The sequence below is a fragment of the Somniosus microcephalus genome, chromosome 18 (genome assembly GCF_052327205.1).
Source record: "Somniosus microcephalus isolate GS21.2 chromosome 18, FLI_Smic_1.0, whole genome shotgun sequence".
Taxonomy (NCBI): domain Eukaryota; kingdom Metazoa; phylum Chordata; class Chondrichthyes; order Squaliformes; family Somniosidae; genus Somniosus; species Somniosus microcephalus.
Genome location: NC_141004.1, coordinates 9,139,090 through 9,165,492, shown reverse-complemented (window position 1 = coordinate 9,165,492; position 26,403 = coordinate 9,139,090). Strand labels below are relative to the sequence as shown.

The 26,403-nt window shown below is 54.9% G+C and overlaps 1 protein-coding gene across 2 annotated transcripts in view; it reads right to left on the bottom strand.

The window, feature by feature from the left end:
* ppm1j (protein phosphatase, Mg2+/Mn2+ dependent, 1J) overlaps positions 1-26,403 on the bottom strand; it is a 55,431-nt gene that overhangs the window by 13,385 nt on the left and 15,643 nt on the right. For both annotated transcript variants that reach the window (XM_086011009.1, XM_086011007.1), the window contains exons 2-7: positions 11,873-11,993; positions 9,366-9,686; positions 5,872-5,984; positions 4,171-4,255; positions 3,091-3,209; positions 1,338-1,401 (exon numbers count right to left, since the gene is read on the bottom strand). In XM_086011009.1, coding sequence (XP_085867135.1) covers positions 1,338-1,401; positions 3,091-3,209; positions 4,171-4,255; positions 5,872-5,984; positions 9,366-9,686; positions 11,873-11,993 — 823 coding nt within the window. The remainder of the gene's footprint in view (positions 1-1,337; positions 1,402-3,090; positions 3,210-4,170; positions 4,256-5,871; positions 5,985-9,365; positions 9,687-11,872; positions 11,994-26,403) is intronic.

Sequence of the window (26,403 nt, the reverse complement as noted above, 5' to 3'; positions counted from 1 at the left end):
AACTCTGATGTGATGTGGTGTGCGACCAAAATGAGTTCTAGTTTGCTAATGGAGTTTGCATAGTCAAGAACGCCACAGGCCAGCCACGTGGTTTATGTCACAGCCACTGTGTTTAATTGAACATTCTAAGGCGTTAACACCTCCCCTCCCAGGTGTATAGACTGTTAAGGGCTGGAAGTTGCAGTTCCCAAACCTGAAGGAATTGTAATCAGAGAGTATAGCTGCCTACATTACTGTCTATCAATCCACAGTGGTACAGTAGCATAGTGGTTATGCCTGGATTAATAATCCGGAGAGGCAAGTTCAAATCCCACCACAGGCAGTTGGGGAATTTAAATTCAGTTCATTAAATAAATCTGGAATTAAAAACTAGTACAGGTATCAGTAATGGTGACCATGAAACTATCGGATTGTTGTAAAAACCCACCTGGTTCACCAATGTCCCTTTAGGGAAGGAAATCTACCGTCCTTACCCGGTCTGGCCGGGTATATGCGACTCCAGACCCGCAGCGATGTGGTTGACTCTTATCTGCCCCTCTGCAGTTCAAGGCGGCGGCTCACCACCACCTTCTCGAGGGCAATTAGGGATGGGCAATAAATGCCGGCCTTGAAGCGACGCCCAGATCCCGTGAACAAAATTTAAAAAAAACAGACGCTAACATTTCAAATGAGGTGTTGCAGCCATCAGATTAACTAACTTAATCGGATGAGACGTTAAACTGAGGCCACATCTGCCTTTCCACGGTGGATATATATGATCGCTGTTTGAAGACGAGCAAGGGACTTCACCTCGGCGCCCTGGCCAATATTTATCCCTCAAACCAACACCAACAAAAACAGATGATCTGGTAATTTCATAGAATGATACAGCACAGGAGGCCGCCATTCGGCCCATTGTGCCTGTGCCGGCTCTTTGAAAGAGCTCTCCTGTTAGTCCCACTCCCCCCTGCTCTTTCCCCAGAGCCCTGCAAACATGCCTTTTCAACAGCCTGCTCAACTTGTCCTGCCACCTTCAAAGCCTTGTGTACACACCCCCCCCCCAGGACTCTCTGTTCCTGCACCCCCTTCAAAATTGTACCATTTAGTTTATTTTGCTATTTGTGGGACTTAGTGGAGGACAAATTGGTGTCCCTGCAAATTAACAGAGTATATTCCAAAGTACTTCATTGGCTGCGAAAGGCCTCAGGGACCGTCCCGAGGACGTGAAAGGCGCTAGATAAATGCAAGCTTGTCGGCTCTTTCATACACAGGCTCAGAGCAGGCAGCTCCAGGACCCGTGTGCTTCACCCCGAGTTCTGGCGAGTGTTCGCTGACTGGCTTCCGGTTGCATCGCTTACCTTTTTGCCTTCGCCGTAGACCAACGGGAACTTCAGGTCATCCTCCTCGATAGTCTTGTACGCCCTACGGGAAGGAGAAGGGAGGCTGTAATAATCAGTGATTAGATCAGGAAATATTCAGCCGGCTCAGGCCAAACACCCCACAGCGTGGTCAGGGTAGGACTGGAGTTGCTGTTTTAGACGAGCGTATGAATTTTTGCAGAGATGGAAGACTCAGAATCTCACAGCACAGGAGGAGGCCATTCGGCCCATCGTGCCTGTGCCGGCTCTTTGAAAGAGCTCTCCAATTAGTCCCACTCCCCCCTGCTCTTTCCCCCAAAGCCCTGCACATTCTTCCTTTTCAAGTATTTATCCAATTCCCTTTTGAAAGTTACCATTGAATCTGCTTCCACCGCCCTTTCAGGTCACAACAACCTGCTGTGTAAAGAAATGTTTCCTCACCTCCCCTCTGGTTCTTTTGCCAATTATCTTAACTCTGTGTCCTCTGGTTACCGACCCTCCTGCCACTGGAAACAGTTTCTCCTTATTTACTCTATTAAAAACTCTTCATGATTTTGAACACCCCTATCAAATCTCCCCTTAACCTTCTCTGGTCTAAGGAGAGCAATCCCAGCTTCTCCAGTCTCTCCATTTACCAGGGGTGAATCTCTCATCCCTGGTACCATTCTGGTAAATCTCCCCTGCACCCTCTCCAAGGCCTTGACATCTTTCCTAAAGTGCGGTGCCCAGAAGTGGACACACACCACACCTGGAGTACTGTGTGCAGTTTTGGTCTCCTTACCTAAGAAAGGATATACTTGCCATAGGGGGAGTGCAGCGAAGGTTCACCAGACTGATTCCTGGGATGGCAGGACTGTCGTATGGGGAGAGACTGGGTCGACTAGGCCTGTATTCACTAGAGTTTAGAAGAATGAGAGGGGATCTCATTGAAACGTATAAAATTCTGACAGGGCTAGACAGACTGGATGCAGGGAGGATGTTTCCCCTGGCTGGGGGGCTCTAGAACGAGGGGTCACAGTCTCAGGATACGGGGTAGGACATTTAGGACGGAAATGAGGAGAAATTTCTTCACTCAGAGGGTGGTGAACCTGTGGAATTCTCTACCACAGAAGGCTGAGGAGGCCAAGTCACTGAATATATTTAAGAAGGAGATAGATAGATTTCTAGACACAAAAGGCATCAAGGGGTATGGGGAGAGAGCGGGAATATGGTATTGAGATAGAGGATCAGCCATGATCATATTGAATGGCGGAGCAGGCTCGAAGGGCCGAATGGCCTACTCCTGCTCCTATTTTTCTATGTTTCTATGTTTCTAATACTCCAGCTGAGGCCTAACCAGGGTTTTATAAAGGTTTAGCATAACTTCCTTGCTGTTGTTTTTTTTTGCAGTGGCCCCAACATCAGGGCACCTTGATTAAAATGGGACGAGCACGAGATCCGATCGCCAGTCAACCCTTTCTCTAGTCTGATCATCTACGCTGAGGCTGGGAGGGGGTGGGGTTCAGTGCAACGCACGGCACTGTAGGAGAAATGTACTTTACTGAATCCTCACCCCGAACATTTTCTGCAACTCTTCCGCCCCCACCCCCCCTTCCAGCCTCTGAGGGTCTTCCCGCTACACCATCACACTGCCAATATGCTCAAAAGGCCCTCACCAAATGCCACCCCTGTGCCAGCACCCACTCACCCATCCTCCGGTTCCTCCCAACCCTCCCACTCCCCCAGTTATTGATCGCCGATTGTAGGCTCTCACCAGCCGGTCATGCTATAATCCCGGAACAACATCTTGCGTCCGATTTCCCGGTGCTGGATTCTCCTGGGAAATTCCAAATGTGTGAACTCGTTTCCAAGGAGATGTGGTTGCAAATATCCCTAAACAATAACAACAACAACTTGCATTTATATAGCACCTTTAATGTAGTAAAACGTCCCAAGATGCTTCATGAGCGATTATCAAACAAAATTTGACACCGAGCCACATAAGGAGATATTAGGACAGGTGACCAAAAGCTTGGTCAAAGAGGTCGGTTTTAAGGGGGGTCTTAAAGGAGGAGGTAGAGAGGTGGAGAGGTTTAGGGAGGGAATTCCAGAGCTTAGGGCCCCAGGCAGCTGAAGACACGGCCGCCCATGGTGGAGTGATGGAAATCGGGGGATGCGCAAGAGGGCAGAATTGGAGGAGCGCAGAGATCTGGGAGGGTTGCGGGGCTGGAGGAGGTCACAGAGACAGGGAGAGGATTTGACCAGAAGGATGAGAATTTTTAAATGGGGGCGTTGTTGGACCAGAAGCCAATGTAGGTCAGCGAGCACAGGGGTGATGGGTGAACGGGATGGTGTGAGAAAAACACACGCAGAGATTGCTGAAGCTGCGAGTCGCACACAGCCAGCTGTCGGTTGGACAGGGACAGCTGGACGGGTAAACAGAACAGCTGTAGGTGAATTGGTCGATTGCGATGGGGCTGGTATAAAACTGATCTTTTGGGGTAGGGGGGAAAATCAGCCAGGGCTTATATTCCAAATGACGAACCAGTTATCTCTCCTTGTTTAAGCAGAGTTCCGGGAGACTATTCGATTGGGGGAGGCGGCCAATTCCCGGACCCTGCCCTCCCTCACTCTTGCACCTGGAGTCGCTGATCCAGGAGCGGGGAATCCTGGGCTGCTCATCAGCAAACCAGGGGAGAGAGAGAGAGAGAGAGAGAGATGGAGGAAAGGGGCTGGACGGGACGGTTGGTTCTACCTGCGTGCCCACAACTGGTCTGACAAAAAAAAAGGAAGTTTATAAAAATTTAGTTTTGTACAGAAGGCGAAAAGCAAAAGGCAGGAATCGCTTCCTTACTAAATACTGCAGCCTCTGCCGCTCCGACTCCGGAGTGAACTCACTGGACAGCGGGATAGCTTCACCATTGCGGATTAGAATGGCTCTGAAATTAAAAAGAAAAACAAGAAATCATTTAACAAGTTTTGAAGTTGTTCAAGGGCTCAGGTTTGATGTTCAGGAGGTGGTTCTTCTCCCAGAATATTGGACCTCGAACAGGCAGCCGTCTTGTGTGGTCGATGCCGATTCGCTGAATACCTTCGAGCGAGAGCCGGACCTGTTTCTGGCCGGGGCGGAGATCACCTCGGGCACGAGGTGGGGACCGCAGGGAATTCAGGGCCAGAGTGGTCTCCTGGACGAGTTTCCATCGCCTGGGGGGGTGTGGGTGGGGAGGGGTGTTTGGGGGGGGTGGGGGTGGGTCGGAGAGGAATTTCCCAGATTGTTATCACCCCCAAAATGAGCCTGGGGTTTTTAACCTTGTTTTCTCACCTCTCCCAGGTAATCACATGGTTTCGGGTGGGGTGGGGACTGGGGTGTGTCTGCAGCGTGATGCACAAGCTATCACAGTTGCGTGGAACAGGCTGGATGGACCAGAGGGTCTTTTCTTCTCCGTCCTAGATCATAACTGTCTCACCCTCTCCACCAAAATATTCCGGGTATGTCATGGAGGCATAACAGCACAGAAGGAGGCCATTCGGCCCATCGAGTCTGTGCCGGCTCTCTGCAGAGCAAACCAGTCAGTCCCATTCCCCCGCTCTATCCCCGTAGCCCTGCGAGTTTATTTCCCTCAAGTGCCGATCCAGCCTCCCCTTGAAAACATTGAGCGTCTCCGCTTCCACCGGCAGCGAGTTGCAGGTCCTCACCACTCGCTGCGTAAAAAAGTTTTTCCTCACATCCCCAGTAATTGACAGATTTGCAGTTACATACCGTCTTCAACTCTCTTAGAAATGCCTCACTTGCAACGGTTTACACTAAGGTTGGAGTCATTTCTCCTGCAGGCAAATATAGCAGCCATTTTGTGCACAGCAAGATCCCACAGAAGAGCAGTGAGATGAATGACCAGTTAACCAGGTACCACAGCTGGAGAGAAGCTCCCACAATTCTAGTTAAAAAAGACTTGCGTTTCTACAGTCCCTTTCACAACCTCAGGACGTCCCAAAGTGCTTCACAGTCAATGAGGTACTTTTGAAGTGTAGTCACTGTTGTAATGTAGGAAACGCGGCAGCCAATTTGTGCACAGCAAGCTCCCACAAACAGCAATGTGATAAATCATCAGATAATCTGTTGTTGGTTGAGGGATAAATATTGCCCGGGACACCAGGGAGAACTCCCCCGCTCTTCTACCAATAGTGCCCTGGGGTCTTTTACGTCCACCTGAGAGAGCAGACGGGGCCTCGGTTTAACATCTCATCTGAAAGACGAAACCTCTGACAGTGCAGCACTCCCTCAGCACTGCACTGGGAGTGTCGGCCTGGATTATTGTGCTCAAGTCTCTGGAGTGAGACTTGAACCCACAACCTTCTGACTCAGAGGGGAGAGGGAGAGAGAGTGCTGCCCACTGAGGCACGGCCGACACCAGAGCTATGCAGAAGACCGGGAATGGCGGGCAGCGCGAAGCCCTATAATCACCTCTCTGCTTCCCCCCCTTCCACCCGACCATGTGGGGTTGACCTGCCATCCATTCTGCCCGTAGCGGCGGGCGGCTCGAGCTGTGCTTCGTACCTGCTGTCACCCGCGTTTGCAACGTAGATTTTTCCCAGTAAGTACACGACTGCCAGAGCACAGCAGCCGCCCAGAATGCAGTAAGAGTTTCGTTCTCTTTCAATCTGTTCATCCTGCAACAGAAAAGAAATCCATCCGTCAGACCACGCACACACACCTGTGAACAGAGACACCCCCGGAGCTAATGCACCCCCCCATGCCCTCTCTCCTGAAGGAGTTGGCTCCTTGCTCTAGCCCAGTATATGTCTACCAGGGATGGTAGAGCATCATACCAAGTGCCCTTTCTGCAATGGAGGCTGGGTACGCTGGTGTAAAAGAGACTTGTATTTTTATCGCTCCTTTCACGACCTCAGGTCATCCCAAAGCGCTTTACAGCCAATTAAATACTTTTTGAAGTGTAGTCACTGTTGTAATGTAGGAAACGTGGCAGCCAATTTGCACACAGCAAGCTCCCACAAACAGCAACGTGATAAGAAGAACTTAAGAATTAGGAGCAGGAGTCGGCCATTCAGCCCCTCGAGCCTGCTCCGCCATTCAATGAGATCATGGCTGATCATCGACCTCAACTCCACTTTCCCACCTGATCCCCATATCCCTCGATTCCCTTAGAGTCCAACAATCTATCGATCTCAGCCTTGAATATACTCAACAACTCAGCATCCACAGCCCCTTGGGGCAGAGAATTCCAAAGATCCACAACCCTCTGAGTGAAGAAATTCCTCCTCATCTCGGTCTTAAATGGCCGACCCCTTATCCTGAGACTGTGACACCAAGTTCTAGACACTGCAGCCAGGGGAAACAGCCTCTCAGTATCTACCCTGTCAATCCCCTTCAGAATCTTATGTTTCAATGAGATCACCTCTCATTCTTCTAAACTCCAGAGAGTATCGGCCCATTCTACACAATCCCTCATCATAGGACAGCCCTCTCATCCCAGTGATCAGTCTAGTGAACCTTCGTTGCACCGCCTCCAAGGCAAGTATATCCTTCCTTAGATAAGGAGACCAAAACTGTGCCCAGTACTCCAGGTGTGGTCTCACCAAGGCCCTGTACAATTGTAGCAAGACTCCCTTGCTCTTATACTCCAACCCCCTTGCAATAAAGGCCAACATGCCATTTGCCTTCCTTATTGCTTGCTGTCCCTGCATGCTAGCTTTCTGTAATGACCAGATAATCTGGTTTAGTGATGTTGATTGAGGGATAAATATTGGCGGAGAACTCCCTTGATCTTCTTTGAAATAGTGCCGTGGGATATTTTACATCCACCCGAGAGAGCAGACGGGGCCTCGGTTTAACGTCAGCACTGGGAGCGTCAGCCTAGACGTTGTGCTCAAGTCTCTGGAGTGGGGCTTGAGCTCACAACCTCCTGACTCGGAAGTGAGAGGGTGCTGCCCACTGAGCAGTGCTGGTGTTACTGGACTAAGACTGCCGAGAACGTGAGGTCAAAGCCCCAACGCGGCAGTTTGATCATTTGAATTCAGTTAAATAAAACGAGTCTGGAAATAAAAGCGCCGGTCTCTGTAAAAGTGACCCTGAAGCTGTCAGATTGTCAGGAAAATCCAACCGGTTCACTGATGTCCCTTTGGGAAGGTAAACCTGCTGTCCTTACCCGGACTGGGCTTATATGCGACTCCAGTCCCACACCAAGGTAGTTGACACTTACATAGAAACATAGAAGATAGGAGCAGGAGTAGGCCATTCGGCCCCTCGAGCCTGCTCCGCCATTCAATGCGATCATGGCTGATCATCCAAATTCAGTACCCTGTCCCTGCTTTCTCCCCATATCCCTTGATCCCTTTAGTTTTAAGAAATATATCTAACTCCTTCTTGAATATATTTAATGAATTGGCCTCAACTGCCTTCTGTGGTAGAGAATTCCACAGGTTCACCACTCTCTGGGTGAAGAAATTCCTCCTCATCTCTGTCCTAAATGGCTTACCCCTTATCCTTAGACTGTGACCCCTGGTTCTGGACTCCCCGACCATCGGGAACATCCTTCCTGCATCTAGTCTGTCTAGTCCTGTTAGAATTTTATAAGTTTCAACTTAACTGCCCTTTGAAGTGGCCCAGCGAGACACTCCGTTGGATCATAAACCGCGACAAGGAACAAGTGCGGTGGTTCAAGAAGGCAGCATCCCACCACCACCTTCCCAGGGCAAATATGATTCTAACTGGGGATGGGCAATAAATGCTGGCCTTGCCAGCGATGCCCACAGCCAGAGATTGAATAATAATTTTAAAAAGTAGAGCCTCGATAGAGTGCATCACCAAGCTATTTAACTGTGGGGTCATCATCCAAGGTCCACACGCACGTTCCAGTAACTGGGTAAGGATCAGTAGCAGGAGCACTGCCTGATTTCCCCCCCCACTCCCAAACAGAGGCTAGTTGCAGCCTCCCTATTGTTGCCCTCTGCGTGTGGAATAGATTCTTCCTGGTCCGTGTAGTTCAGTCACACTTTTAACCTCAGCGACGGCTGTTAACTGCCTCCGGAGAATAAAAAATAAATCAAACGGCATCCTCATGAGGAATCAGGTGCAGCGGACCAGTTTAAAATTAAACAGACTGACCTACACAAAGCACAACCCTGCACACACAAACATTCCCACAAAGATTAATCAGGGACACTGGCTCACAGTCAAATTCCATTTTTATATTTTAGGTGTCAGCCGCGGCTCTCTCGCTTCCGAGTCAGGTGGTCATGGGTTCAAGTCCCACTCCAGAGACTGGAGCACAAAACTCTCGGCCGACACTCCCAGTGCAGAGAGATAATAATGCTGGTTGAGAGATAAATATTGGCCAGGACACCAGGGAGAACTCTTTGAAATATAGCCAAGGGATCTTTTACATCCACCTGAGAGAGCAGGCCGGAGTTTAACGTCTCATCTGAAAGACGGCACCTCCGACAGCACAGCACTCCCTCAGTACTGCCCCTCCGACAGTGCAGCGCTCCCTCAGTACTGTCCCTCCGACAGTGCGGCGCTCCCTCAGTACTGCCCCTCCGACAGCGTAGCGCTCCCTCAGTACTGCCCCTCCGACAGTGCAGCGCTCCCTCAGTACTGCCCCTCCGACAGCGCAGCGCTCCCTCAGTACTGCCCCTCCGACAGCGTAGCGCTCCCTCAGTACTGCCCCTCCGACAGTGCAGCGCTCCCTCAGTACTGCCCCTCCGACAGTGCGGTGCTCCTTCAGTACTGTCCCTCCGACAGTGCGGCGCTCCCTCAGTACTGCCCCTCCAACAGTGCAGCGCTCCCTCAGTACTGCCCCTCCGACAGCGCAGCGCTCCCTCCATACTGTACTGGGAGTGTCAGTCTGGATTTGGTGCTCAAGTCTCTGGAGTGGGACTTGAACCCACGACCTTCTGACTCAGAGGTGAGGGTGCTGCCCACTGAGCCAATGGGTATATTGGTGAACTGCTTGAAGCAAGACAAAAAGCAGAGCAGTGGTCCGCAGTGTTGGTTCAGGAGGGAGGGGACACGGTCCCACGGGAAAAGCTCACCATCTGGCGAAAGGCGTTCTCTATCGCACCGATAACCAGGCACTCCTGCGAGATTTCCTTCTCCAAGAGGAACCGTGATTCGCTGTCGGTGGGGGGTTCCCAGTCCCCCTGATGCGGGGGGCCCTTCGCGCCGTCCCCCGCCACGGCATCGCTGGTGAGGCAGATGGGGGGCGGGACGTCGCAGTCTCGCAGGATGTCGACGATGTCGCGCAGCTGGTCACAGATGTGGAGGTGGAGGAGCCTGGCGGCCATCACAGCTGCACCCGGCCCCGCGTGACCATCAAACAGCGCCCAGTAATGGAATTCAATTCCATCCCTTTCCTGAAACAGAAAAAAAAAGGACCCACCTAAGTGACACCATGAATTGCACAGTATTTACAGCACAGAAACAGGCCATTCGGCCCAACATGTCCCCTCCTACATGGGCTGCTCCTTGATATTTGTACTTCCTCCACCAACATCACCAAAACAGGTGATCCGGTCATTGTCACATTGCTGTTTGTGGGAACTTGCTCTGCGGCAATTTGTCTACCGCGTTTGCTACATTACAACAGTGACCACACTTCAAAAACCACTTCATTGTCTGTAAATCGCTTCAGGAAGTCCCGAGGTTGTGAAAGGCGCGAGTTCTTTCTTCAGTCAGCCACATCCATATGATGTGAAGTGACCAGAAATGTCCTGGGACATACAAGAAAGACAGAACTTGCATTTCTCCAGCGCCTTTCACAACATCAGCACGTCCCAAAGCGCTTTACAGCCAATGAAGTATGTTTTTTTGAAGTGTGGTCACTGTTGTAATGTGGGAAATGCGGCAGCCAATTTGCGCACAGCAAGCTCCCACAAGCAGCAATGAGATAATGGCCAGATAATCTGTTTTTAGTGATGTTGATTGAGGGATAAATATTGGCCCAGGACACCGGGGAGAACTCCCCTGCTTGTCTTTGAATAGAACCATGGGATCTTTTACATCCACCCGAGAGGACAGACGGGTCCTTGGTTTAACGTCTCATCTGAAAGACGGCACCTCCGACAATGCGGCACTCCCTCAGTACTGCACTGGGAGTGTCAGCCTAGATTATGGGCTCAAGTCTCTGGAGTGGGACTTGAACCCACAACCGTCTGACTCTGAGGCGAGAGAGTGCCGCCCACTGAGCCACTGGCTGACATGTTCGCCGGTCTGGATGGGATGTTCTGAATCAGCGCGGAGATCTGATCCCTGGCTCTTCTCTGTAGCGGCTCAAGGGCGTGTCTGCTTCCCTTCTGTCGTCCAGATCATCACGTGGAAAAGCTGCAAGCCTCTCAGTGGGACTGAGTACTGTGGCGAGACTGGAGAAACAGGCTGTTGAAAGGAAGTGATGGAGAGATGGCCCTGGGGGTGACTTTTTTTTTTGGCGGTGTGTTCAGGTTCCAACGAGCCTCCCAGGTGGCAAAGATGGGGTCTCGAGCTGAAATGCCGGTTTAGCCCGTGTCTAGCGCAAGACGCCATCTTGGTAACGGAGTTGAAGCCTGTGCGAGGAATGGCGGCTCGGGAGCTCGGTAAACAGCTGATTGCCACTTAAAATGCCTGCTGGTGCTCACTAAAGAAGCTGCACGCCATTCTGGTGTCCAGCACGTGTCCTAATGCCCTCTTTGAGCAGCAACCAGCTGATTGGGAGTAAACGCGACGTTGATGTCGATTTCAAGCACAATTTTTTTGTATTCGTTCACGGGATGTGGGCATCGCTGGCAAGGCCGGCATTTATTGCCCATCCCTAGTTGCCCCTTGAGAGGTGGTGGTGAGCCTCCTTCTTGAACCGCTGCAGTCCGTGTGGTGAAGGTACTCCCACAGTGCTGTTAGGGAGGGAGTTCCAGGATTTTGACCCAGCGATGATGAAGGAACGGCCGATATATTTCCTAGTCAGGATGGTGTGTGACTTGGAGGGGAACTTGGAGGTGGTGGTGTTCCCATGTGCCTGCTGCCCTTGTCCTTCTAGGTGGTAGAGGTGGCGGGTTTGGGAGGTGCTGCCGAAGAAGCCTTGGCGAGTTACTGCAGTGCATCTTGTAGATGGTGCACACTGCAGCCACGGTATTGGTAATCAGCAACTAGGACTAAAATTGTTTGTTAAATCCAGACTTTCAAACAGGCTGATCTTATTAGCACTGCACCCATTTGGTGCCTGTTTTCACCCTTTGGCCAAAATAAACCCCCCCGTGTTTAAGATAGAAATACGGGATGCAAAAGATAAAACTGAGACACAACTGAATCATGGCCATTGGACAAGGGGAACCAAAGGCTCAAACCAGCAACAGGTAAATTTACAGAGCCATTAACTGGTGAAATAGATGTCTGGGTCGGGTATCCATGGGGGAAAAACCCTGGAAATCATTTGAGAAACGATAGGATGATGTGTGCGTGGGTTGGGGGGGGGGGAAATGGGGGCTGTTGGGTCTTTCTGGATGGGTGGGGCAAGATGAGCTGAATGGTCTTCGCCCCACCCTGTAATTATCTTGTGAACACTGCCACTCACCTCGTCCATACTCTCATCATCCCCATCCGCCGCGGCGCTCTTCGGGCTCCTCCTCTCCACAAACACTATTTCGCGGGCGGCTTGATCTTCATTGAGGGGGCTTTTCCCCGCGTTAATTACCCTTTGGAACAGGGAAAACAAAAAAACAGACGACACAGAAATGGTGGCTGTTACGGTGGTTGTGGCGGTCAGTTCCTCAGCACACAGGGTAAAGGCAGGTCGCGGTCAGGGACAGTGGGCACGGAGCAAAGGGCGCGCACAGGCTCGAGGTACAGGTCAGCCATGATCTAACTGAATGGCGGAACGGGCTCGAGGGGCCGAATGGCCTCCCTCCTGTTCCTGTGTCTGCCATAGCCAGCATCCTTCAAGATGCTTCCTTTGTCCCTCCGCGTTTTCACGCGACCCACAGATTCCCTCGACGGTGTGGGAAATGGTTACTGCAGCAAATTGGCGGCCGCGTTTCCTACATTACAACAGTGACCACACGTCAAGAGAGCTTCATTGGCCGTGAAGCGCTTTGGGACGTCCAGAGGTGGTGAAAGGGGCTGTCAAAATGCAAGTTCCTTTTTTCTCTTAATGTGGGTTTGGTTACTTGCTCTTCCTAAATGGCACTTGCATCATTCCATAAATGGCAGCCTCACTAATCTCATCCAGGATGCCACACAAGCAAACATGTCCTACGGATATCTTTTTTCAGACTGGTATCTGAAGGAAGCACTTACTCATGTGGTATTCTGGTTAAAATTAGCGATGATCTTGTTGAGCCTAAATGGTCATTTCCTGTAGCTAACTTCTGACGCAGCAGAGCGCCAATCACCCAGCCTCGAAAACACAACCGACTGCTAAAAAAACCTAAATTGCTCCCTGTGGCACTAAGATTCTAGGAACATAGGGTGGGAAAAATTGAGTCGCGCCCCCTTTGGGGCGCTACCCTCGCCGGGGCGCCCCAAGAGGGAAGCGGAGGTGCTACTGGAAGCGCACTGCCTCCCTCTTGGGGCGCAGTGAGTGAATATCGCCACGCTCTGCGGCACGTCACGCTGCGGTACTGCAGGCCTTCCTCACCTTCTTAAAAAGGGGAGGGGCCTTGCACAGCGCAACCCGGGGCCCAGCTGGGCCACCGGCGATCGGAGTGCCGGCAAAAGAGCCCGGCACTCAAGAGAAGTGCCGGGCTCACGGAGCGCAGCCGGCACTCTGCGGGGGGGGGGGGGGGGGGGGGGGGTGCTGCAGAGGAGGCCGGGGACGGCAACGGGGGCAGGTGATGGCAGACGGACAACAAAAATGGCTGCCCAGCACCGCCCCTTTCATTTGCGCCACCCCGGCCTCAGGTAGGCCCCCCCCCAACCCCGGCGGACGTAACGTCCGGCGGTAAGTCAGGGGGCGCTACTGAAGCTCGCGGCCGGGGCGCTGCGCACGGCGATGACGTCATCACCGGCGGCGCAGCGCCACGGGGCGCCAACGGTTACCGCCACCACTAACCTCCCTCTGAATTTTGCAGGAGGCATTGGCGGCGCCGCTCCTGGACGCTAGTTGCTTTGCGCCCCATTAGGGCGCTAACAGGAGGCACAAAGCAACCAAATTTTTAGGTCATAGAATCTTACAGCACAGGAGGCCATTTGGCCCATCGTGCTTGTGCTGGCCCTTTGACAGAGCTGCCCAATTAGCCCCAGTGCCTCTACTCTTCCATCCCCTTCGAGTATTTATCTAATTCCCTTTTGAAAGTTACTATTGAATCTGCTTCCACCGCCCTTTCAGGCAACGTATTCCAGATCACAACAACTCGCTGCGTAAAAAAATGTCTCCTCATCTCCCCCTCTGGTTCTTTTGCCAATTATCTTCCATCTGTGTCCTCTGGTTACCGACCCTCCTGCCACTGGAAACAGTTGCTCTCATTCTACTCTATCAAAACCCCTCAGCCGAAAGACGGCAGGGCAGCACTCCCTCAGCACCGCGCTGGAGTGTGAGACTAGATTTTGCGCTCAAGTCTCGGGAGTGGGGCTCGAACCCACGACCTTCTGACTCAGAGTACGAGTGAAATAGAGAGAGAGAGAGAGAGAGAGAGAGAGAGAGAGAGAGAGAAGCGAAAAGGAGAGAGAAGAGAGTGAAAAAGAGAGAAAGAGAAAACAAAGATAAACAGGAAAAGAGAGAAAAATGAGAGAAAGCAGAAAATGGAGATAGAGAGATAAAGAGAAAGACACACACAAGAGCAATACCGATGGTGAATAATTGTAATAACAAAACACATTAAAAAAACTAAAGCAAAGGAAACGGGTTGTGACTGTTCAATCTTTCTGGCTCCTCTGTGTCCGAGCAGGAAGCCTCGTCACCCGACACTGTGGTGCGTGGTTAGAGCCCAGTGGTGTTCAGGCCCTACATTTACCACAGGAGCTGTCAACAAGGCCTGGGTGGAAGCTGCTTCTTAAAAAGTGTTACAAAGGGCGCAGGGGCAGGAGATCAGTAATTTTATATATTTTTCCACTCTTCTCATTAAAAAGGGGGCTATACGGCAGCAGGAGGCATGAGAAACCCTCGAGACACCCACAGCATCCTGACTCGGAGACTAATTAATAGAGGGCGTGATTCAGGTGGGACAAAGGGGCCATTACCACACGCTCTCTCTCGCTGCCACCGTGCTGTGTTCATTCACACGGCTCGACTGCAAAAAGAATGACGTTTACTGAACAAAGGAGACCAGGTTTGAAGGATTTAAAGCCGAGCCCTGAATGTACGAGAGTTTACAAAAAAAGCACCTCGAGAATCTTTAGTGGGAGAAATTCGGTGTCGCCCCGTGTGGGGCGCAATTATCGGCCAGAGGAAAGGGAGGTTGGAGATGGGGCGGTAATTTTTGAGGAGAGGGGTGATGACGGCAGATTTGAAGGAGAGGGGGACAGTACCTGAGGAGAGAGAACCGTTAACAATGTCAGCTAACACAGGAGCCAGGAAGGGAAGTTGGGTGGTCAGCAGTTTAGTGGGAATAGGGTTGAGGGAGCAGGAAGTGGGTCTCATGGACAAGATGAGCGCGGAGAGGGCATAAGAACATAAGAAATAGGAGCAGGAGTTGGCCATTCGGCCCCTCGAGCCTGCTCCACCATTCAATGAGATCATGGCTGATCTTCTGCCTCAACTCCATTCATTGGCCCTATCGCCATATCCCTTGGTGCCTTTACTAGTCAGAAATCTATCGACTTCTGTTTTGAATATACCCAATGACTGAGCCTCCACAGCCCTCTGGGGTAGAGAATTCCAAAGATTCACCACCCTCTGAAGACATTTCTCCTCATCTCAGTCCTGAATGGCCTACCCTTTATCCTGAGGCTGTGGCCCCTGGTTCTAGACTCCCCAGCCAAGGGAAACATTCTCCCAGCATCCATCCTATCAAGCCCTGTAATAATTTTGTATGCTTCAATGAGATCCTCTCTCATTCTTCTGAATTCAAGCCTAGTTTACTCAAACTCTTCTCATACGACAGTCCCACCATCCCAGGAATCAATCTTGTGAACCTTCGTTGCACTCCCTCTATGGCAAGTATATCCTTCCTTAGGTAAGGAGACCAAAATTGTACACAGTACTCCAGGTGTGGTCTCACCAAGGCCTTATATAATTGGAGTAAGACTTCTTTACTCCTGTACTATAATCCTCTTGTAATGAAAGCCAGCAGACCATTTGCCTTCCTAATGGCTTGCTGCACCTGCACATTCACTTTCAGTGACTCATGTACAAGGACACCCAGGTCCCTTTGAGCATCTGCATTCCCCAATCTTTCACCATTTAGATAATACTCTGCCTTTCTGTTTTTTCTACCAAAGTGGATAACTTCACATTTATCCACATTATATTCCATCTGCCATGTTCTCGCCCACTCACTGAGCCTGTCGAGATCCCCTTGAAGCCTCTTCACATCCTCTTCACAACTGACACTGCCACCTAGCTTTGTATCAGCAGCAAATTTGGAAATGTTACATTTAGTCCCCTCATCCAAATCATTGATATAGATTGTGAATAGCTGGGGCCCAAGAACCGATCCTTGCGGTACCCCACTAGTCACAGCCTGCCATCCTGAAAAAGACCAGTTTATCCCTACTCTTTGTTTTCTGTCTGTTAACCAATTCTCAATCCATGCTAGTGTATTACCCCCAATTCCATGTGCCCTAATTTTGTTCACCAACCTCTTGTGTGGGACCTTATCGAAGGCCTTCTGAAAATCCAGATACACCACATCTACCGGTTCCCCATTGTCTACTCCACTAGTTACATCCTCAAAGAACTCCAATAGGTTTGTCAAACAGGATTTCCCTTTCATAAATCCATGTTGACTCTGCCCAATCTTACTATTAGTTTCTAAGTGCCCAGTTATTGCATCCTTTATAATAGATTCCAGCATTTTCCCAGCTACTGATGTGAGGCTAACCGGTCTGTAGTTCCCTGTTTTCTCTCTCCCTCCTTTCTTAAATAGCGGGGTTACATTTGCTATCCTCCAATCTGCAGGAACCGTTCCAGAATCTATAGAATTTTGGAAGATGACAACCAATGCGTCCACTATTCCAATGGCCACCTCTTTCAAAACCCTCGGATGTAGGTCATCCGGTCCTTGGGACTTAGCGACTTTTAGTCCCATTAATTTTGCTAGTACTGTTTTTTTTAAAACTAATAATAATTTCTTAAAGTTCCTCATTCTCGCCACACCCTTGGTTTTCTCATGTGAGGAGATCGGAGAGAAACTGGAGAAAGATGAGAGGTCAGGGCTCGGGCAGGGGGAACCTTAGAGGAAGTTTGACCCGGTGGGCTATGGTATGAGAGATTTGGAGGTAGTTTGCAAAGTATTTCACACAAGGGTTAAGCTTCAATGCATAGGAAGTGTGGGATTGCCAGCTGAAAGTGACGCTTGCGCGAGTGTGCGCGTGTATCCATCAGCCTTTCACTCCAGCAATAGTTTACTAGCTGTTTTTAAAATGTATGCTTGGCATCACCAGATCACCGCTGCCTGGTTGGACCACGATATCTCACCTTGTTACCTGGGCTGCCCGATGCAGAGTAACACAGAACGTTACAGCGAGTGACAGACTGCAAGGGAAACGCCTCTCCATTTTGGAATGGTCCACTTCAATCCATCCCTTCCCCAACACTGCAGACAAACTGGGACTTGGAAAACTCTCAAAATTCGAGAATCATCAGGGGCAAAATTCGGTTGCTTTGCGCCTCCCCTTAGCGTCCTGTGGTGGGGTGGGGGGTGCCGATGGGACGCAAAAGCAACAAGTGCCCGGGCACGGCGCCGCCAACGCCTCCCGCAAACTTCAGCGGGCGTATAGTGGCGGCAGTAGCCGGTAGCGCCCCGCGGCGATGACGTCATCGCCATGCGCGGCGCCCCGCTTGCAAACTTGGGTTGCGCCCCCTGACCTGTCGCCAGACGATATGTCTAACAGGGTCGGGGGGGGGGGGGGGGGGGGGGGGGGGGAAGGGGGCTTATTTGCGGCTGGGGCATTGATATTTAAAGGGGAGGTGCTGAGCGGCCATTTTTTTTGTGGGCCGCTTTCCCAGCACCTGCCCCCTCTGCCCTCCTCCAGCGGGCTGCTGGCCGCGATCTGCCCCCTCTGCCCTCCTCCCGCACGGTGCCGGCCGCAATCTGCCCCCTCTGCCCTCCTCCCACGGGGTGCCGGCCACGATCTGCCCCCTCTGCCCTCCTCCCGCACGGTGCCGGCCACGATCTGCCCCCTCTGCCCTCCTCCCGCACGGTGCCGGCCACGATCTGCCCCCTCTGCCCTCCTCCCACGGGGTGCCGGCAGCGATCTGCCCCCTCTGCCCTCCTCCCACGGGGTGCCGGCCACGATCTGCCCCCTTTGCCCTCCTCCCACGGGGTGCCGGCCACGATCTGCCCCCTCTGCCCTCCTCCCACGGGGTGCCGGCCACGATCTGCCCCCTCTGCCCTCCTCCCACGGGGTGCCGGCCACGATCTGCCCCCTCTGCCCTCCTCCCGCACGGTGCCGGCCGCGATCTGCCCCCTCTGCCCTCCTCCCGCACGGTGCCGGCCGCGACCTGCCTTCTCTGCCCTCCTCCCGCACGGTGCCGGCCGCGACCTGCCCCCTCTGCCCTCCTCCCACGGGGTGCCGGCCACGATCTGCCCCCTCTGCCCTCCTCCCGCACGGTGCCGGCCGCGACCTGCCTTCTCTGCCCTCCTCCCGCACGGTGCCGGCCGCTACCTGCCTTCTCTGCCCTCCTCCCGCACGGTGCCGGCTGCGACCTGCCTTCTCTGCCCTCCTCCCGCACGGTGCCGGCCGCGCTCCTCTCGAATGCCGGCTCTTTTGCCGGCATCCCGCTCCCTGGCTGCCCAGCAGGGCCCTGGTTCTTAATGGTGAGGGAGGCCTGCAGTACCGCGGCGCTACGTGCTGCCGCGCCACGATATTGAACTGGAGCGAGCCTAGAGGGAGGGGGGAGGGGCGCTTCCAGTAGCGCCGCACCTCCTGCTTGGAGCGCTACCATTCAATTTTGGGCGCGGGGGCGCTAACTTTGGGAGCTAAAAGTAGCGCCCTGGCAAACTTAGCGCCCCAATAGAACCTCACAGCACAGAAGGATGGCCATTTGGCCCATCGTGCCTGTGCCGGCTCTTTGAGAGAGCTCTCCGATTAGTCCCACTCCCCCCCGCTCTTTCCCCACAGCCCTGCTAATTTTTCCTTTTCTAGTATTTATCCAATTCCATTTTGAAAGTTACTGTTGAATCTGCTTCCACCGCCCTTTCAGGCAGCGCGTTCCAGATCACAACAACTCGCTGCGTAAAAGAATTCTATTCCCCCCCCCACCGCCCCCCAAGCTCTTTTGACAATTATCTTCAATCTGTATCCTCTGGTTACCGTTACCAACCCTCCTGCCAGTGGAAACAGTTTCTTCCTATTTACTCTATCAAAACCCCTCACAATTTTGAACTATTAAATCTCCTCTGAACCATCTCGGCTCCGAGGAGAACAATCCCAGCTTCTCCAGCCTCTCCACTTAACTGAAGTCCCTCATCCCTGGTACATTCATTTTACACAAAGATATAGCGCTAGGGCCTTGAGTAGTCACTTAACTCACTGAAACATATTCCATTTCATCAACTTTCAAGATAGAGGTTAAATAATTTCTCGGGGGGGGGGGAAGAGGAACTCACAGGGTCACGGACAAAACGCGGGGGATGTGGGACTCAGCACGACTGCTCTTTCAAAGGGCCAGCACAAGCACGACGGGCCAAATGGCCTCCTCCTGTGCGGAGAGTTTCTCTGATTCTAAGGCGGGGGGTGGGGGGGGCGGTGGGGGGGCAACGCTCTGTCTAAGCCACGCAGTTGTCTGCTGGTCCCGTGCAGCCCGGGACCGGCATTTCCAACGTGAAATTTCGTGAATGCACGAAACTTTGAATGGGCCGCACAGCCCGCTAGAGGGACCATTAGAGTGTTTGGGTGGTGCGGGGGGGGGGGGGGTTGGATGGAAATGAGTCTGCGGAGGGACTGAAAGGAGTTCCAGTCAGTACATTATTCAAAACAGTCACTTTCAATTCATGATAAAAATTTAAATCCAACGGTAATTTCAGTGGCTCCGGCAGGAAAGCCCGGCTCAAAAGGCAGCGTGGATCACAGATGGACCCGGACTTTGTAACCCTGATTCTCCAACACACGCTCCCTTCAAACACGGCTTTCCTACTCAGAGCGCAGAATCTATCCAATAAAGTCAACGGGGCACAACTCATTACTTGGTTGAAGGATCCCACGGCACCATTCGAAGGCCGACACTCCCAGTGCAGTGCTGAGGGAGCGCTGCACTGTCGGAGGTGCCGTCTTTCGGATGAAAACCGAGGCCCCGTCTGCCCTCTCAGGTGGACGTAAAAGATCCCGTGGCACTATTGGAAGAGGAGCAGGGGAGTTCTCCCCAGTGTCCTGGGGCCAATGTTTATCCCTCAACCAACATCACTAAAACAGAAGATCTGGTCATTATCGCATTGCTGTTTGTGGGAGCTTGCTGTGCGCAAATTGGCTGCAGCGTTTCCCACATTACAACAGTGACTCCACTTCAAAAGTACTTCATTGGCTGTAAAGCGCCTTGGGACGTCCTGAAAGGCACTATATAAATGCAAGTCTTTCTTTTAGGAAGGTCACTGGCCAATAGTTTTGATGAACCTGCAAGAAATAATCTAGAGACTCGAGCAACAATTCGTCTGCGTAAATTCAACTTGTGACCGCTTTTAACTGACAGTCATGTAAAGGAATGGAAAGTGAAGCACATTTTGGAGTTGGAAACTGAAACACAGAAGAATAAAAATAAGAAAATGGGGAAGTCCTTAGTTGCTTGGTTCTGTGTTTTTAAATCTCATCTGAATTCCGCAGAGCCGTAAAGCATGGACTGTGCAGGGAGCTACTCGTGGGAGACCACATCAGTCACAAGTAGACGGAGCAGAATCACGGGTGAAATCAGTCCAAGAGGTGTTATCCGTGCAAAGTGCTGAAACTATTAACCAGTCTCCCAAACTTCCCCACCCTACGTAAACTGGAGCCCATCACCCCGAGCTCACTGCCCCATGTCCTAACTCACACCCAGTCCCGTTCACCCATCACCCGTGCTCACTGCCCCGTGTCCTAACTCGCACCCAGTCCCGTTCACCCATCACCCCGTGCTCACTGCCCCGTGTCCTAACTCGCACCCAGTCCCGTTCACCCATCACCCCGTGCTCACTGCCCCGTGTCCTAACTCACACCAAGTCCCGTTCACCCATCACCCCCTGTGCTCACTGCCCCGTGTCCTAACTCGCACCCAGTCCCGTTCACCCATCACCCCGTGCTCACTGCCCCGTGTCCTAACTCGCACCCAGTCCCGTTCACCCATCACCCCGTGCTCACTGCCCCGTGTCCTAACTCGCACCCAGTCCCGTTCGCCCATCACCCCCTGTGCTCACTGCCCCGTGTCCTAACTCACACCCAGTCCCGTTCGCCCATCACCCCGTGCTCACTGCCCCGTGTCCTAACTAGCACCCAGTCCCGTTCACCCATCACCCCGTGCTCACTGCCCCGTGTCCTAACTCGCACCCAGTCCCGTTCGCCCATCACCCCGTGCTCACTGCCCCGTGTCCTAACTTGCACCCAGTCCCGTTCGCCCATCACCCCGTGCTCACTGCCCCGTGTCCTAACTCGCCCCCAGTCCTGTTCACCCATCACCCTCTGTGCTCACTGCCCCGTGTCCTAACTCGCACCGAGTCCCGTTCACCCATCACCCCGTGCTCACTGCCCCGTATCCTAACTCACACCCAGTCCCGTTCACCCATCACCCCCTGTGCTCACTGCCCCGTGTCCTAACTCGCACCCAGTCCCGTTCACCCATCACCCCCTGTGCTCACTGCCCCGTGTCCTAACTCGCACCCAGTCCCGTTCGCCCATCACCCCCTGTGCTCACTGCCCCGTGTCCTAACTTGCACCCAGTCCCGTTCGCCCATCACCCCCTGTGCTCACTGCCCCGTGTCCTAACTCGCACCGAGTCCCGTTCACCCATCACCCCCTGTGCTCACTGCCCCGTGTCCTAACTCACACCCAGTCCCGTTCACCCATCACCCCCTGTGCTCACTGCCCCGTGTCCTAACTCACACCCAGTCCCGTTCACCCATCACCCCCTGTGCTCACTGCCCCGTGTCTTAACTTGCACCCAGTCCCGTTCGCCCATCACCCCCTCTCTGCTCGTTGACCTACACTGACACCCGGTCCGGCAACGCCTCGATTTCAAAATTCTCATCCTCGTGTCCAAAGGGCTGTGAAACGTCCGGAGTTCATGAACCAAAGTTCGTTCTTCATTATTTTGTTTCAGATCGCCACAAACTCATGGAGGATTTTCTTTCTCTATTTTTAGTGAAGCTTTTATTAGACGCAACAACAACAACAACTTGCATTTATGTAGCGCCTTTAACATCGTAAAACATCCCAAGGCGCTTCACAGGAGTGTTAGTGTCAGCTGTGGCTCAGTGGGCGGCACCCTCACCTCTCAGTCAGGAGGTTGTGAGTTCGAGTTCCCACTTCAGAGATTGGAGCATGTAATCTAGGCCGACACTCAATTCAATTCAATTCAAATCGCTTTATTGGCATGACAAGTTACATCTTATGTTGCCAAAGCATCAGAAAACGTTCATGTTTGTTCACAAAAAATACAGATCTATCCATACAGTGTATAAACAGATATATCCCCGAGTGTATAAATATATACTTTCATATAATTTATATATACTCTTTTCTTATATTTACTGGTTGTCCCTCTGTTTATGGCAAGCTGTAACATAGTGTGCCGCTAGTGTTCTGCAATTTCTCTGTTCCCCTAGTAGGTATGGGAGTTTTTGGTCGTCATTCAAATTTCTGAATTCCGGGCATATTTTTGTGAATTTTGGGTAGAAATTCTCCCTTATGCCCTGATATTTTCTACAAGCTGTGAGGAAGTGCATCTCTGTCTCCGCCACTCCCTGACTGCAGTGAGAGCATATCCTGTCCTCTCTTGGTAGCCGGGTCTGCCTGTGTCTACCTTTTTCGATCGCCAGGTTATGTTCACTAAGTCTGTACATTGTCAAAGTTTTTCTCAGTTTGCTATCCTTTACCATGGTCAGGTAATCAGCTATGTTGTATTGTCTGTTTAGGGCCAAGTAGCAATTGAGTTTGCTTTGGGTTTTTGTTGTTTCTGCCCAATATGACAGATATTTTTCCTTTTGCTTAGTGACAATTGTGTTGGGTCGAATTCTTTGTGTTACGCTGTCACTGTCCTGGGGCTGGTTATTGTTAGTAGTGTTAGTAGTTACTTCACTGAGTCCCAGGACTAGTTGACTGAGGGTATTCTTCTTTATGGTCCTCTCTTGGCATTTCAGGGCTTCGTAGTGATAGCATTGGGGGTTGCTCATTTCTAGGTGTTTCCAAAATTTGGTGGCTCTTTTTTGGATAGTGATTATTAATGGATATTGGCCTAGTTCTGCCCTGCATGCATTGTTTACGGTTTTCCTTTGAGTACGGAGTATGGCACTGTCAGAGGGGCCGTCTTTCAGATGAGATGTTAAACCGAGGCCCTGTCTGCTCTCTCAAGTGGATGTAAAAGATCCCATGGCCACTATTGGAAGAAAAGCAGGGGAGTTTTCCCCGGTGTCCTCAACAACAACTTGTATTTATATAGCGCCTTTAACATAGTAAAACGTCCCAGGGCGCTTCACAGGAACGATTATCAAACAAAATTTGACACCGAGCCACATAAGGAGATATTGGGACAGGTGACCAAAAGCTTGGTCAAAGAGGAAGGTTTTAAGGAGCGTCTTAAAGGAGGAGAGAGAGGCAGAGAGGTTTAGGGAGGGAATTCCAGAGCTCGGGGCCCAGGCAGCTGAAGGCACGGCTGCCAATGGCGGAGCGATTATAATCAGGCCCTTTTCCATTTCTGCTCACGGCCCTTTAGCTGGTGCAGCCTGAGATTATCCGGTAACTGTTTGCACCTTCATGAACAGTAAACCCATTCCGCTGTAATAACCGTTTTGCACTTACAGCATTTAAGCCCTAGAAATGGGAGCCAAGCCCCTCTGGTACTGTAAGAAGCTGGGTTTCGCAGGTTAGAAGCGGATAAAAGCATTAACCTTTGGAACAGGAGAATTTGCACCAAAAGCATTTACACACAAATCCACTGTGTTCGCTCCCAGCCCGGCACACGATATTATCCAGCGAGTAGCTGAGGCCTGTGGATCAAGAGGTCCAGGTTTGGTGAGATCAGATTTTAGCTGGGGTGGGGGAGTTAGAAATAGCCACAATATCCCTGAGCTAGACGGTGTGAGAGTAAGAAAGAAAGAGTGAGCGAGGGGGGGGGGCCGCGAGCGAGCGAGGGGGGGGGGGGACCGCGAGCGAGCGAGGGGGGGGGGGACCGCGAGCGAGCGAGGGGGGGGGGGACCGCGAGCGAGCGAGGGCGGGGGGGGGACCGCGAGCGAGCGAGGGGGGGGGGACCGCGAGCGAGCGAGGGGGGGGGGACCGCGAGCGAGCGAGGGGGGGGGGGACCGCGAGCGAGCGAGGGGGGGGGGACCGCGAGCGAGCGAGGGGGGGGGGGACCGCGAGCGAGCGAGGGGGGGGGGACCGCGAGCGAGCGAGGGGGGGGGGACCGCGAGCGAGCGAGAGGGGGGGGGGGGAGACGGCGAGCGAGCGAGGGGGGGGGGAGACGGCGAGCGAGCGAGGGGGGGGGGGGACCGCGAGCGAGCGAGAGGGGGGGGGACCCGCGAGCGGCGAGCGAGAGGGGGGGGGACCGCGATGCGAGCGAGAGGGGGGGGGGGAACCGCGACGCGAGCGAGAGAGGGGGGGGGACCGCGAGGCGAGCGAGAGGGGGGGGGACGCGAGCGAGCGAGAGGGGGGGGGGGACGCGATGGCGAGCGAGAGGGGGGGGGGGGACGCGAGCGAGCGAGGGGGGGGGGAACGCGAGCGAGCGAGGGGGGGGGGGACGCGAGCGAGCGAGGGGGGGGGGGACCGAGCGAGCGAGCGAGGGGGGGGGGGGACCGCGAGCGAGCGAGAGGGGGGGGGGACGGCGAGCTGAGCGAGAGGGGGGGGGGGACGGCGAGCGAGCGAGAGGGGGGGGGGGAGACGGCGAGCGAGCGAGGGGGGGGGGGGACCGCGAGCGAGCGAGAGGGGGGGGGACCGCCGAGCGCGAGAGGGGGGGACCGCGAGCGAGCGAGAGGGGGGGGGACCGCGCGGGCGAGCGAGAGGGGGGGGGGACCGCGAGCGAGCGAGAGGGGGGGGGGACCGCGAGCGAGCGAGAGGGGGGGGTGGACCGCGAAGCGAGCGAGAGGGGGGGGGGGACCGCGAGCGAGCGAGAGGGGGGGGGGGACCGCGAGCGAGCGAGAGGGGGGGGGGGGACCGCGAGCGAGCGAGAGGGGGGGGGGGACCGCGAGCGAGCGAGAGGGGGGGGGGGGACCGCGAGCGAGCGAGAGGGGGGGGGGGACCGCGAGCGAGCGAGAGGGGGGGGGGGACCGCGAGCGAGCGAGAGGGGGGGGGGGGACCGCGAGCGAGCGAGAGGGGGGGGGGGACCGCGAGCGAGCGAGAGGGGGGGGGGGACCGCGAGCGAGCGAGAGGGGGGGGGGGGGACCGCGAGCGAGCGAGGGGGGGGGGGGACCGCGAAGCGAGCGAGGGGGGGGGGGGACCGCGAGCGAGCGAGGGGGGGGGGGGACCGCGAGCGAGCGACGAGGGGGGGGGGGACCGCGAGCGAGCGAGAGGGGGGGGGGGGACCGCGAAGCGAGCGAGAGGGGGGGGGGGGACCGCGAGCGAGCGAGAGGGGGGGGGGGGGACCGCGAGCGAGCGAGAGGGGGGGGGACCGCGAGCGAGCGAGAGGGGTGGGGGGGGGGACCGCGAGCGAGGGGGGGGGGACCGCGAGCGAGCGAGAGGGGAGGGGGGGGGACCGCGAGCGAGCGAGAAGGGGGGGGGGGACCGCGAGCGAGCGAGAGGGGGGGGGGGGACCGCGAGCGAGCGAGAGGGGGGGGGGGACCGCGAGCTGAGCGAGAGGGGGGGGGACCGCGAGCGAGCGAGAAGGGGGGGGGGGGGACCGCGAGCGAGCGAGAAGGGGGGGGGGGACCGCGAGCGAGCGAGAAGGGGGGGGGGGACCGCGAGCGAGCGAGAAGGGGGGGGGGGACCGCGAGCGAGGCGAGAGGGGGGGGGGACCGCGAGCGAGCGAGAGGGGGGGGGGGGACCGCGAGCGAGCGAGAGGGGTGGGGGGGGGACCGCGAGCGAGCGAGAGGGGGAGGGGGGGGGGGACCGCGAGCGAGCGAGAGGGGGGGGGGGGACCGCGAGCGAGCGAGAGGGGGGGGGGACCGCGAGCGAGCGAGGGGGGGGGGGGGGGACCGCGAGCGAGCGAGAGGGGGGGGGGGGGGGACCGCGAGCGAGCGAGAGGGGGGGGGGGGGACCGCGAGCGAGCGAGAGGGGGGGGGGGGGGACCGCGAGCGAGCGAGAGGGGGGGGGGGGACCGCGAGCGAGCGAGAGGGGGGGGGGACCGCGAGCGAGCGAGAGGGGGGGGGGACCGCGAGCGAGCGAGAGGGGGGGGGGACCGCGAGCGAGCGAGAGGGGGGGGGGGGACCGCGATGCGAGCGAGAGGGGGGGGGGACCGCGAGCGAGCGAGAGGGGGGGGGGGGACCGCGAGCGAGCGAGGGGGGGGGGGGGACCGCGAGCGAGCGAGGAGGGGGGGGGACCGCGAGCGAGCGAGGGGAGGGGGGGGGACCGCGAGGCGAGCGAGAGGGGGGGGGGGGACCGCGAGCGAGCGAGGAGGGGGGGGACCGCGAAGCGGAGCGAGAGGGGGGGGACCGCGAGCGGAGCGAGAGGGGGGGGGACCGCGACTGGGAGCGAGAGGGGGGGGACCGCGAGCGAAGCGAGCGAGAGGGGGGAGACCGCGAGAGAGCGAGGCGAGAGGGGGGGGACCGCGACGAGCGGACCTGCGAGCGAGAGAGGGGGGGGACCGCGAGCTGAGCGAGAGGGGGGGGGGGAACCGCGAGCGAGAGAGGGGACCGAGAGGGAGAGAGAGAGAGTGAGAGGACCGAGAGGGAGAGAGAG